This window comes from Anabrus simplex, chromosome 1 (genome assembly GCF_040414725.1).
Source record: "Anabrus simplex isolate iqAnaSimp1 chromosome 1, ASM4041472v1, whole genome shotgun sequence".
Taxonomy (NCBI): Eukaryota; Metazoa; Arthropoda; class Insecta; order Orthoptera; family Tettigoniidae; genus Anabrus; species Anabrus simplex.
The window spans coordinates 521,505,275-521,519,962 of NC_090265.1; the positions used below are offsets into that span (position 1 = coordinate 521,505,275).

The 14,688-nt window shown below is 38.8% G+C and overlaps 1 protein-coding gene across 1 annotated transcript in view; it reads right to left on the bottom strand.

The window, feature by feature from the left end:
- LOC136876163 (short transient receptor potential channel 5) overlaps positions 1 to 14,688 on the bottom strand; it is an 89,276-nt gene that overhangs the window by 5,217 nt on the left and 69,371 nt on the right. Inside the window, exons 8-9 of the mRNA XM_068228132.1 lie at positions 5,626 to 5,877; positions 2,586 to 2,701 (exon numbers count right to left, since the gene is read on the bottom strand). Coding sequence (XP_068084233.1) covers positions 2,586 to 2,701; positions 5,626 to 5,877 — 368 coding nt within the window. The remainder of the gene's footprint in view (positions 1 to 2,585; positions 2,702 to 5,625; positions 5,878 to 14,688) is intronic.

The following is a 14,688-nucleotide window of genomic DNA, read 5'->3' on the forward strand; positions in this document are numbered from 1 at the left end:
ACTTGCCTGGTCAGTATCATTCCATACCAATGGCATGTGCACTTAATATCATTTGTGTGATTCTGTGTGGTTATAATTCATCAAGTCAACATCTGAGAATAGTTATGATAGCAAAATTCAGTCCTACTAAAATTCCTCTTTTCAATGATATCAATCATGGTAATATTTCAAAACATTTGGTATTTTTTGAATTTTCTTTTCAATCTGCTTTATGTCACACTGACATATATAGATCTTATGGTGATGATGGGATAGGAAAGAACTGGGAGTGGGAAGGAAGGGACCATAGCCGTAATTAAGGTACAACCCCAGCATTTGTCTGGTGTGAAAATGGGAAACTATCGAAAACCATCTTCAGGACTGCTGACAGTGGGGTTCGAACCCACTATCTCCTGAGTGCAAGCTGATAACTACTTGGACCCAAACCGCACAGCCATTCACTTGGATTTTGAAATTTCAAACACCAAGTACGTAACTTCTGCCCTAGCTGTCCTAAGACTTCCACAAACATATTGTTATGTTGGGCATAAGATTCTCTACTGAAGATTCTCTATGATACATCATCCACTGGAGTTTACATTCAGAATTTGGTATGAAGCAAATTAAGAAATTATCACATTTTCAACCCCCTCATAACCTTGTCCCTAAGGATCATAAATGCCATTATCTTGGGCTTGGAGAGAGCTTTTTAAAGGTATCCTGTACAAGGGATCAGGATTAATACTTAGATGGTCAAATAATAATTTTTTTAAAAAAATTACAACTTCAAATGTTGGCCCTTTTGCCATGTTATTCAGGGTTTGGACCATTTTGTAATGCAAATGTAAGATGTCAAATGCTCTATCCTAAAAAATCTTAACTACCTTCATACATCTGTTGGTTTCTGAGTAATTAATCACAGACCAAACATTATACCTCAAAATCATCTCTTTTTCTAAAGCCCCTCGCTGCGCTGTGTATTTCACTGAGGCCCATGGGTGTCATATTTTCTCCCACATACCACATTTGCAATTAAACAGTACCTCAACCATTCAGATCAGATCTTTTGTTCCTAAGCTATAAGCCTGAACATGAGCACATGTCACCACAAATGGCCAAGGTGGTAGGGAAGTATTTCTGAACTGCAAGGGTAGTAAAATTGAATTGTCCTACTCAAAGCACGTGAGCACATGATTACACCAAGGTTTGAATGTATGTAGACTAATTTTATAGACACTCTCAAAATGTTTAAAAAATCTAATTACATGATTCCCAGGTACCTGGATAAAACTGCAGTTGGTCTTAACAATCTGGTTGCTCCTGCTGAAACTCTCTGGGTTCTGTTTCTCTCAGGTGAGTCACTGTAGGTCCAGCCACATTTACGGGGATGTCCCCTAGCAGACACGGCAGTATATTGATTTGTATACTAAATTTTATATAGCAAAGGTAACTCCATAAGTTTGTAACAACAAAGCTTCAAGCCACAGTTCATAGTAACTTGACGCTACTGTCTTAACTGTACATTAACACTTTATTGCTCAAAACTGGCTAATCTCCTGCTATAGTGCTAGGTAGCAATGATACCAGTTACCACATGGTATATAGCGGAGTGCCTTGGAACTCTACCAACTGCTGCATGATACCTAGCAGAAGAGTTTTAAACTACTTGAAGAAAGTATGAAAATATATAGCAAAATTGAAAAATATCACATAAAAACTATTATATTTCCAAGTACTTTATGCTCCAGATTGTATGTTGTGTTCAGCAGTTTTCTCATAATTTCAATTCCAGAAAACAGCTTATCAAATGATGAATGTTCAATCATGATATAAGAAATCATCACTTCTGTGACATGATCAGAGTTTGTCATTTTCAGCTGAAATAGTGTCACTGCCAACAGTTAGAGCAAACCTGTTTTGCCAGAGGATGCACTTCTGTTGGTCATGTCATTGCTTAGAGTACCATTCTCATGAATGACAACATGCAACCACAAATTGCCAAGGTGGTAGGGAAGTATTTCTGAACTGTAAGGGTACCGGTAGTAAAATTGAATTGTCCTACTCAAAGCCAAGACCTCAACCCCACTGAAGCCTGAGATACGTTAAGAAGGGATCTGATCATTAGTTAGCATTGCTGACTAAGTCTAGAGGAACACTTGGGTAGTTATTCTGGAGGAATAAGAAGTTCTGCTACAAGACTCCATCCAGACATTAGTTGAGAGTATAATGAAGAGAATGGAGGTTATCATCAGGACCGGAGGAGGTAATGTCTGATATTGATGTAGCATAGTGTTTGTATAGTCTGAGCATTTTAATGGTTTCTTCTTTGATACAGAAACATTTACATTCATGATTACATTTCTGCATTTCTTGTTCCCTATTTCAAAGATTAAAAGGATGCTCAAGTCATTTCATCTCACTTTACAGTGAAATGTCACTACCTTGACAATGCTAATAAAAAAGAAAGAAAGAAAGAAAGAAAGAAAGAAAGAAAGAAAGAAAGAAAGAAAGAAAGAAAGAAAGAAAGAAAGAAAGAAAGAAAGAATTCCTTCATTGGCAAATTACCGATCACTTCTCTGAATAGGTATTAAATTTATTATACTAACCGCAGTGCGTCCAAACGTCCACTCCACATCAACATTATCAGTCACTTTCTGGAATGTACTGCAGATTGTAGCTATAAGCATGTTGAGTATAATGATAACAGACACCACTTCAAATACTGTAAAAAAAAAAAAAGGGAAGTTATCACAATCAAAATCATACATACATATATGTCAGTAATCTGCCTGGAAGTCTTTGTAAAGGAATTTAGTAAATTTATTTTGTATCTTATATCAATTTCCAAGGCAACCTTCTCAATTTTTATGTCATACTAATAATAATAATTTTGTGTGTTTATTGATAGCCGTGTGCATACCTTCTAAGCAGATCCTCCAATGAGGTTGAGTGGTTTCTGCCAAGTATAGGAATCTGTGTGTCAGTGTTGTACAGTGTGTGAGTTGTAGGAATGTTAGGGAAGGCACAAGCACTCAGTTCCCAAAGACTAAGGCTAAGGCCACAGAGAAAGCATGTTCAAGCTTGAAGAAGTAACAAGTGAGAGCAGGAGAGCAAGCAGGAAGGCAGCATTGAGATATTGGCCAGACAGAAAGCAGTATTGCAACAGCATTACACAGACTGCATACCACCAGAGGTATCACGATTTACAAGATTATTATTGCTAAGCGAGGTTTCTCCAGTGTAGATTGATCTGATTGACAGTGGACACATGAAAGGAATTTACGACGGGAAAAACTCGGTGAGTTTTATAACTTATATAAAGAATTACGCAACTGCAGTGAACAATTTTTTTGATTACTTGCAAATATCTGTAGAGTCATTTGATAAATTATTACATAAAGTAAAACCCATGTTGCAGAGAATGGAACTAGATTACAAAAAAAAAGCATCATGGTAGAGCAGGGCTTGTTGTTACCTTGGAGTAGGTAAAAAATACCAACACTAGTTCTACTGTATTTGAAGTAGTAGTTTATTGATTAACTGAAAGAAGCACAGTTTCATATAAAGTAAGGAAATATAGATATTAGATCATTAAAGAAGCATAGTTTTTATAAAGGTAGAAAATGGATATATTAAATCATTTATGCATGGAAGTTTGTACAAAGCAAGGAAATTAAACATTCAATCATTAATAGAGGAAACTAAGTCCATAAGCAAATAACATTATGTCACTACAAAAATTATTGCATTTTTGATTCAATGAAAGAAGCATAGTTTCATACAAAGGTAGAAAATACATTGTTACTGTCCATTGTTCTGAATATCATTAACAACCTTAGTCAGGTAACGTTCCTGTCTTTACAATATTTGTGAGATACAATACCGGTCATTTAAAAACTGATGATATCAATTCCTCTGTTCCAAAAAAAAAGAAGACATGATGAGCTCGGGATAACATGCTTACAGCTGAGCAGCGAGAAACAAACTGATCTGACTTGTAGTGGCATTGGGCAGTAAGCGTGTGAGTTGATTCTGCTCTTTGTCTGGCCATACCCCTGTTCAGCTGCGGGCTTGATTCTACGTGCTCAGCTGCTCAGGACTGCTGGTCAATGCTTGCTGCTTCAAAGCACTTTCTGTGTGGCCTTATCCTAAGATGCTGATCAGTCAGCCACAGACACTGTCATAAAACTTAGGTTTGAATCCCACTGTCAGCAGCCCTGAAAATGGTTTTCCATGGTTTATCATTTTCAGACCAGAAAAATGCTGGGGCTGCATCTTAATTAAAGCCATAGCCACTACCTTCCCAATTGTAGCCTTTTCCATCCTCCTGTCACTGAAAACCTTTGATGTATTAGTGCGAAGTTAAACAGGTAGCAAAGAAACTTAATAAGACAAAAATTAGGAATTATCTTACTTTGCAGTGTAATGATTAGCACTATTAGTTGCCATCCTCAGGGACCAGGATTTGATTCCCAGCAATGCCACAAATTTAAGATTGGCAGGAGAGCTGGCACGTGGTTAACATGGTGTGGGGGTGTGCCTGGAAAGAGCTGCACCACCTTGAGACTAGCACATCAATGTATCTCTTGAGTTCCACTAGAGATAATTTTAAAAATTTTCCTTGCCTGATTCATTTATAAGCTCATATACATAAAACATTAATATAAATTATGCATTTTACATAAAATGTTGAAGCAGGAAAATAGTCACACCACTGGTACCATGATGAGGGAACTACACCTCCACTCCAATTAAAACAAGAAGCATTCTCGAGACATACTATTTACTTTTGAGGCAAACCTTTTTAACAAGTAAACAACAAAAATCAGATCGAGGGAGAGACAAAGTTGTGACCTTCATCTGTAAATGTCACTTCGATTGTGAGCAAAATGTTCATGCAGTGACCAATGACAAATTAATGTCCTTCATAGTTCCCTCACAAGTGACTCACAGACAGGGGCGTAGCCAAGGGGGCGTTGCTGGGAGTTAGAAACACTCCCATGGAATTTTTACAAAAGAAAATACAGTAAACACAGACTGACAATAAACAAGTGAAAGTCAACTCTAAGGGTTGGCTCTTTTGAATATTCAGAGAGACGAAACGGTAAAACCAATAGATTTCTTGAATCTACTTTCTAAGATGCCTCGAAAGTTGGATTTTAGATTGTAAAACTATTTACTTTGATCATATTGTTATTGTTCTGTATTTTAATGGAAGATTTTGTATTGTATCAGTACAGCAATCTGAATATCAACACAATTTACTTGTATCAGTGTCCTTATGACACTCTCGCATGCACGTACTATACATGCACAACTACCGTCATTATGTTCTATAATAATTTTTTAACCATAACTCCACCATCATAAGTTATCAATTTCATTATGGTCAGTATTGACAATTGATCACTATCAAAGGGTAGGAAGGGTCCACCTATTCAATACCATTAGTTTGTAAGCTTGTAGCTTATAAGACAATACATAAGCTAATGGTACTGAATAGGTGGACCCTTCCTACCCTTTAATAGTAATAACTCCACCAATCGGCTTATCCTGGCTATGCTACTGCAATTAGGCAATTAATTTAAAAGCCAAGCAATAACAAAAAATTAAAGTAGGTCATACCATACACTATTTGATACTTACAAGCAAAAGCAACATGCCCCACTGCTTCTGTGAACCTGTGGTGATTGAGAACAGTGGTGTCCTCTGTTGGTCCTGGTAAATTTTCAATCACAACATCAGCTGACTCCACCGGTGACATACAAAATAGTGCCCAGAACAGAGTTTTCAGAGTCTTCTCAAAGCTAACAAAAGAACTCACTTGAGTTACTGTATTACCCGTAGCCTTATCTTCCTGCACCATGCCGTCATAGTATTCATAAAAACGGCATAGTCCTGCACACAATAAACACAAATTATTCTATTATTACTGTCATCATTAACATTAGGGAGCATTAATATATAATCTTATTGAATGAGCTCTCAGGATCCTGTATTTCACCACTTCTGTAGAATGATTGTCAGAAGGCAGTGACATTCTTTTAAAAAGCCCACCATTCATGCATCCATCATAGAGAAGCCTAGTGGATACTACAGGATCAAGAGAATACAATGACAAAGTTAGTTAGTTAGTTAGTTAGTTAGTTTGTTTGTTTGTTTGTTTGTTTGTTTGTTTGTTTGTTTGATTGATTGCTTGCTTGCTTTATCTTTGGAATTAAATGCAGTCTTAAGCCAAGTTATGTTGATATGGATTACAATAAAATGTGAAAAATCCAGTGATTTGGCACAGAGATTTTCTTGGTGTAATAAGCAATGATATTGCATTACAGAAGTATTTCCCACCTAGCTGCTTCGACTTGGAGTAATTTAAGTAAGCCTTCTCGCCTACCTAAAAATGCAAAATCCCTGTCAGCTGTTATACTTGAAAGATTGGTGAATTTTATTTTGAGCCAATTCGAAGTGTCGGTTACACACCCCTTTAAATCAATGACTTTTGTGTTGTCTTTAAGAGGACCAAGAGCAGCTAATTCTTTGGTATTACTGAAATATTTATTAACTCCCCTTATGAAGCCTGCTAACTACGCAGTATCATTAGCATCACAACTCTCACTGAGTGCGAATGAATAGCATCGAAACTTTGGCCAAACATTTTAAAGTGCTCTCGACACTAGTAGCTAAGACATCTACACAGCGAGTTACAGTCTGTTGTGATAAGCTTAATTTAGAGGCTGTAGTTTCTTGTCAGGCCATATAATTTCAGCAACACTTTCAAGGCATTATTTAACCAACTCACCACCTAAAAATGGTTTTGATTACTTTGTAATAATTTTGGCTACTACAAAGTTCACCTTGACAAATATTCAAACTGAGTGGGCATATTCTTAAAACTTATATTTAAGTTCAGTCACTTTGTCTTCATGATAGAAAAAATGAAAACCTACAACCTGTTTTCCAGTCAGTGACTGGGTCAGGGATGGAATGAATGAAGCCCCATTCTGTAGCAAGGATAGGAATTGTGCTGCCTGCCGAGGCCTGTCGCACTCCTCTTGGGCAATGATTAATGACTGACAGATGAAATGAAATGATAGAGGAGAGTGTTGCTGGAATGAAAGATGACAGGGAAAACCGGAGTACCTGGAGAAAAACCTGTCCCGCCTCCGCTTTGTCCAGCACAAATCTTACATGGAGTGACCGAGATTTGAACCATAGAACCCAGCAGTGAGAGGTCATCGTGCTCCTGCCTGAGCCAAGGAGGCTCCTGTCTTCTTGATAGTGACCCTCAAATTGATCACATAAAGTGAAACCATTTCATTACATATTAAACACACTGCTTTGTTTTTAATTTCAGAAAGAAAAAAAATATATTGATTAGTCCACCTGACATCAAAAGACCTGCATTCATCCCAAAATTTTCCACTAGATGTAGAGGGCATAATCACCACTTATCACTAACTGATATGAACAGACACTATTCACACAGCTTTAAAAAGCACTCGCCGGGCTGAGTGGCTCAGACGGTTGAGGCGCTGGCCTTCTGACCCCAACTTGGCAGGTTCGATCCTGGTTCAGTCCGGTGATATTTGAAGGTGCTCAAATATGTCAGCCTCGTGTCGGTAGATTTACTGGCACGTAAAAGAACTCCTGCGGTACAAAATTCCGGCACCTCGGCCTCTCCAAAAATCGTAAAAGTAGTTAGTGGGACGTAAAGCAATTAGCATTATTATTATTATTATTATTATTATTATTATTATTATTATTATTATTATTAAAAAGCACTTGAAACTAGCCTTCTCAACAACATCGCTACTTAAACACTGACCTCTTGCAAACTGAGAATGTGAGAGTCAGAACTACATTATTATGCTTTTGCTAAAATATAAAACAGTAATCCAACACTGTCCAAGATTCCAAGTACCAGCATTCAACAACTGATGGAGACTTCAAAGTGACATGAATAGTTTATTACTAGCTACCATAAATAAGGGTCTTGCTAGAAACTAGTGAGTAACAATAAATGAATGAATAAAGTAATAAAAATAGTCTCACAAAACATGTGGATGGGGGAAATAATGTAGTGAATGAACTTAGGACGCACACAAAAATATCAGTGTTGTAGTTTAGTTCTACACTGAGTCGCCAAAAGTCATGGGAAGACACTGAATGTTAATAATGAGTTGCTCCTCCGCGAGCCCTCAAAACAGCAGCAATATGGTGAGACATTGACTCTACAAGGTGTTGGAATTGTTCTCGACAGATCTGGACCCACGCATTTTGAGGATGGTTGCCCAGTTGTACTTCCTCTTAAAACAATAATCACAACCACCACCACCACCACCACCACCACCACCACCACCACCACCACCACGCATCTTGCACTGGTACCGACAATTGGTCTTGTGTAGATGGTGCGGGGTTCATGGAGCGTACACCAGCATCAACAGCATCCCATAAATGCTCAACTGGATTAAGACTGGGGATGTGGAGGGCCAATCGATGATAATAACTTCACTGGAGTGCTCCTCCAACCACCTGCGTGCCACCACCGAGCAGTGACATGGTGGACTGTTCTGTTGTAAAATGGCATCTCCATCACGATACTCTAAGGCCAGAAAGGGATGCAGATGGTATAGAAGAATGTCTACATAATGTGCACCCATCAGCGCCCCCTGCAACCAGACAATGGGACCTAATTGCAACCATGAAACCGCTGCCCACACTACAACTGAGCCACCTCCTGCCTGGACACAACCTTGGATCTATAGCTTCATGGAGCATACGCCACACTCTCACGCACCTATAAGCTCCATACAACTGGAACCGGGATTCATCAGACCATACCACACGCCGCCACTGTTCCATGGTCCATTGCCGATGTTCGCGGGCCCATGCACGTCGTTAAGCTCTGTGTCGAGGTGTCAGTAAAGGGACATGAGTTGGTAGCCGGCTGGTGAAGCCTATGTGGTGCAATTGCCTCCATACAGTCATGGTAAAAATAGATTCCTGACTCCCAGCATTCAACTGGGTGGTGATTTGACTCACAGTAGTGCATCGAGTGCCCAGTATGGTTCTGCGGAGGTGGCGTGATGTCCGTTTGTTAAACAACGATAGTATTCCCGTGCAGCAGTTTATGCAGGTGGTAACATTCTCTGTGTGATATTGGAGATCCACCCTCGACATTGTTGACCTCAGAAACCCAAATTTGTGTGTAATCTCCGCAATACTATGACCCACGAGCCATGCGCCAATGATCATCCCCTGTTTAAAGTCGGTTAACTCACGACGTATTGCCCTCTTCATGACACTGGTGTCTGTGACAGCCTGCTCAGCTATGCCACAGCTAGCCGCAATGCTCACTGGTCGTACATGGAACATTTTCTAATGGAACACCCCTTCCCGTGACATTTGGCTACTCAGCGTATTTTAACCCCGACAGTAACACGACTATAAATATCGCTTTAGTTACCCCACACATTTCGGAGATGTGCCACTCAAAGGCTATTATTTAAGGTTATGTTTCAGTGGGCGTTATGCTCTAAAAATAGTTCGCACCAATTGCAAGTTTTATTGAATTCAATCATTTTAATTTACAAGGAAATGGAACGACTGAAAAAAGTACAAGCAATGTTTCAGCTAGCTTATCTATATTACCATTTGATATTCAACAATTTAAACAGTTTCGTTGTAAGAAGTGACTACAATAAAAAGTCTGAGTTTGATCTAGGCAAACGAGAAAAAACACAAAATATGAAAATAGCATCCAGGGAGAAAGCAAATGTGCGTCCATTAAACATGAATATCCGTATACAAATACTAAAAAAGGAATCAGGATTCAAACACTACTGGTGTCAGTACACACACAACCAAAACACAGAATTTCAGAAACTGAAGCATAAGAGCAGGAAATTAACTGAACACAAGTTTCTAATTATGGCATAACAATTAGGCATGTTCCACTGTGCTCAACCCTATTGAATATCCGACTAATCTCGCCGACCTACACAATTTAGGCAAATTTTCTTCTGATGCTCGCCACAAATTGCATGTTTGCTACTCGCACATCTTACTTTTATCATCCTCTTTATCTTCCAAGGACAGAGGCTGCAGTACTTCCTCTTTTCACAGACCTTGGTGGCAGACTTCTGACCTGCCTGAGATTCTCTGATCTCAAGACGCTGGCTGATTATCTCGCTAAAGTGATTAAGGATTGGTTTCTCCATGAACTGAAATCGGGACATAGGTTTCCCATTTCCTCCTCCTGTGGAAAAATTATGGAGGTACGCAACATATCCATCGATGCATGTTATATTCAGCATGTTATAAAATATACACACAGGCCAACATTTTGTTTTGCGCGCAGTGTTTGTCAGCTGACACATTTGATCGAAGGAATCTACAGGACCTTTAGTGTCGTAATTCAAAATCATCTACAGTTTTCTGTTCGACGGACTGACAGTGTCATCATCATACATGGTTGAGATCAAAGTAACAACTTTGTTAGCTTTTGGTTTATATGAAACTGCCATCATATTTTCCTTGTGTAAATAAGGATGATCCAACTTCCCATTTCTGAAACTTCACATCCCCAAATTCAACAGGAAGCTGGGGTTTGGTTTTCTTTATGGTGCCTAAGTAGTCAAGGAGAAGTTCTTCAGCTAATGGAACACTCATAAACCAGCTGTCCCCCCGTGATGTGTTGTTTGGATCCTTTAATGGGCTCATGGGCTCAACGAGCAGTATGTAGCGGCTGGAATGCCAGGTGGGGTTGAACCTCTTCCCAGTTCACCATGTATTTACTGCTCTGATCGCATAGGAGAATGATTTTGAAGCCATATTTGTTTGGTTTGCCGGGAATGTACATTCGGAAACCACATTTACCCCTAAAACCAACCAACTGTTCGTCAATAGCCTGATATGAACTCGGCTGATAATTTTTCTTGCAGTTTTCAATTAGAATGCCCCAAATTTCAGATATATAAGTAAATTTATTGTTCTTTGTATTCTTTGTATCGTATTCTTTGAACCAAATCTTAGGCAACTGCTAATGAATCAGAATCAATTCAATGATAGTGTTCCTAGTTACCTGTCACCATACAATGACGAGTCGTAGAAGGTAGTAACAGATAGGTTGTTATTTTTCGTAGAACCAGCCAAAATGAGGAAGCCAATAAATGCCTCCAGTTCCTCTTGCACAATATCTGTGAAGGGTGCTTTCTTGGAATACCGTACTTGTTAGATTCACTATTTCTAACAGCAGTCATCCATTCAATGGTGTGTTGTAAGATTGTATGAATAATGTCAGAAAAAATGAAGGCTCTAAAACTTTCAATAGGCTCATTTGCATCAGCAGCATTAAACATAGTTTTAACACGCTGATTTATGAGGTTTTTATGGTAGATTTTTGTACTTGTTGAAGTTAGTGGTTTAATGCTCCGTTTGGTTTTGTCTTTTCCAAGAACTTCGGTACCCAGAAATGTAATCTTAGGTGATGGTGTGCCATTCATTTCTTGGTTTGCAGACGGTTCCGCAGGATGAATGCTTTGCTTATTTGTAGAAGGTCTAGGTGCTCTCTTCTTACTTGGTTTACCACCCTTGGAACTACCAGGAGCATCCAGTTCCTCATCTTGTACAAATCTCCTAATGTTTGTTGCAAGAAGTTCATCCTCCTTAATCTCTGGGTTCGTAGTTGGGGTCATCGAAAGGGTTGTCCGAGTTACCTGTCTTATCCTCAAAATAGGCTGGTTCTTGTGATGCCTCTTCATCTTCTGAAGAAATGATATCACCTTCAAAATCTGATGACCTTTTTCCAGTTCAACTGCAATTTCTTTCTCAGTAGTAATTTTCCATTCTTTGTCCATTGTGATCTAGAAACAAAAACGTAATGAAACATGTCATGATATTTGGAGAGCAGCCAAGAAAACATAACTAGTAACTTGTTCCCTTTTAATTATTATAAAAAATCTGAGAACCTACTAAGATACAACACTTGTGACACAATGATATTAAAAAAAGATACAACACATAACACAGTCCAAAGAAGGTTCTCTTGTAGTGTCCATCAATTTCCAACTCTAGATGGTTTGTCAAATAAAATTCCTAAAAGAAAAAATTGAAAAAAAGAACTAGGTTGAGAGTGGAGATAAGGTATTGAAGCCAACAACGCATGATAGAAGGAAGCAAGTAAGGTCAGAGAGAGAAAGATGGGGTAGTCAAGATGCAGAAATAATCTAACATTACAATGAGGAGAATACCCTAAATACAGAAATAAAAAGAAGTGGCCTAGTACAGGGTGATTAATTTGAAAATACAGAGTGGAGTGTCCGCCATGACAAGCAGGCATAGTCGGCTCAAAGAAGCGGCATGATTACGCCTATAGAAACTAAACGAAACTGAACTTGCTGGCTACATAGATGCTCTGGATAAACAAGTAAATGAATAAACAAATAAATCAATTAGGAAATTAAACTGAATTTGCCAGTAATAAATAAATATATAAACAAATAAATACATGAATCAACTAGGAAATTAAACTGAACTCACCAGTATTTACAGACGATGCTGAAAGTGATCTCCTTCAGCTGCAATGCAAGCTTCACATCTTGTAATGCTATGGGCTTTACGTCGCACCGACACAGATAGGTCTTATGGCGACGATGGGATAGGAAAGGCCTAGGAGTTGGAAGGAAGCGGCCGTGGCCTTAATTAAGGTACAGCCCCAGCATTTGCCTGGTGTGAAAATGGGAAACCACGGAAAACCATTTTCAGGGCTGCCGATAGTGGGATTCGAACCTACTATCTCCCGGATGCAAGCTCACAGCCGCGCGCCTCTATGCGCACGGCGAACTCGCCCGGTCATCTTGTAATGAGATTTGGAAACACAGTTTGTAGTTCATGGACACCGGTACAACGCACAATGTTCCAAATTTCAGTTTTTAATTCTTCTGCAGTTCGAGGATTATTCCTGTAAACTTTTCCTTGAAGATTTCCCCGTAGATAAAAATCACATGTGCTTAAATCAGGAGAACGAGGGGGGCCATAAGCCTTTACTGATGATCTGATCATCATCGAACATTTCCTGTAACCGTCGCATAGAGCTACATGCCGTATGGGCCGTTGCACTATACTGCTGGAAATAGCTGTATCTTTTCTCTTCTTCAGCCAGTTCAGCAAAAAGTGGTCCCAGAATGTTGTGAATATAACGGTTAGAAGTAATCATATCCTGAAAAAATATCGGACCAATAATTCGTCGGGCACTGATAGCGCACCACACACTCACTTTCACATCGTGCAGAGGTCTCGGCTGTAAAATGTGCAGGTTGTCTGTATCCCAGATTCTATTGTTCTGTGAATTGACATATCCACTCAAATGAAACCAGGCTTTGTCGCTCATAAAAAGAAAGTTCGGATCCACAACCCCATCGTGGACACTATTTATTAGCCAATTGCAAAATCGTATTCTTGCATTGAAATCTGTAGGCAGTATGTTATGGACTAAATGAGTCCGATAAGATCGTAAACATAACAATTTTGTTGCATTACATGCTGAAGAAGGTGAAATACCACTTTCCTGAGCTAATCTCCGAAGCGACTTATGTGAACTGACCTGGAGTCTTGCCTGTATATCTTCTAACCTCTCTTGTGTGAGAGCTGTTCTCCTTCGCTTCTTTTTCTTATTGCTTACGGAACCAGTAGTACGTCACTTGTAAACGAGCTGATGCACATAACGTTTTGATGGTATTGTCGCACCGGGAAATTGTCTACGGAATTATCGAAGGCACCTTTTAACTGGTTTCTTCTTCTTGTGCAAATAACACTCGACCAAAAGTATTCATTGCTCTATAGTGTATTTAACCATCGTGATAATAACCTCACAATACACCTTAAAAGTCCAATATTTTCTAACTAACTGAGGGGCAGAGTGCTAAACAGCTGCGCATTGCAGTAAACACTTCTTATCTCGCTGTGTTGACAGAAGCCATATGGCACTCGCTCGGGACTTCCCACGGCATGCGAGAAGAAGTCGGAACACTTAAAATACTCTCCCTGTATATATAAAACAACATGTCCTGACTGACTGATTCATCATCGCCAAGGCAAAACTACTGGACATAAAGAAATGAAATTTTGAGGATACATTTATAGTACAATGTAGGTGCTCCTAAGGGAGGATTTTTTAATATTCCGTCGCTAAGAGGGTGAAAAGGGGGGTTAATTTTTAAAATGAGAGTATCTATATCTCAAAACTTTTAAAGTTTACAGATGTAAAAATTGGTATTTAGAATCTCCTTTAAAAATAAGGAAACACATGTTTTTTTGTTTTCAGAAAATCCCAATAGGAGGGGTGAAAAAGGGGTTGAATGCCTTTAATGAGGATACTTATATCTCAGAAACTGAAGACATTTACAGACCTGAAAATTGGTATTTGGGATCTCCTTTAAAAATAAAGAAAAATGTATTTTCTTGTTTTTGGAAAATCCAATTAATGGGAGGGTAAAAACGGGGGGGGGGGGGATGAATTTTTAAAATGAATGTATCTATATCTCAAAACTTTGAAACTTTATAGATGTAAAATTTGGTATTTAGAATCTCCTTAAAAATAAAAAAGCATGTATTTTTTGTTTTCATAAAATCCCACTAGGAGAGGTGAAAAGGGGTTAAAAAGTGGTTGAATGCCTTTAATGAGGAAAATTTTATCTCAGAAACTGAAGA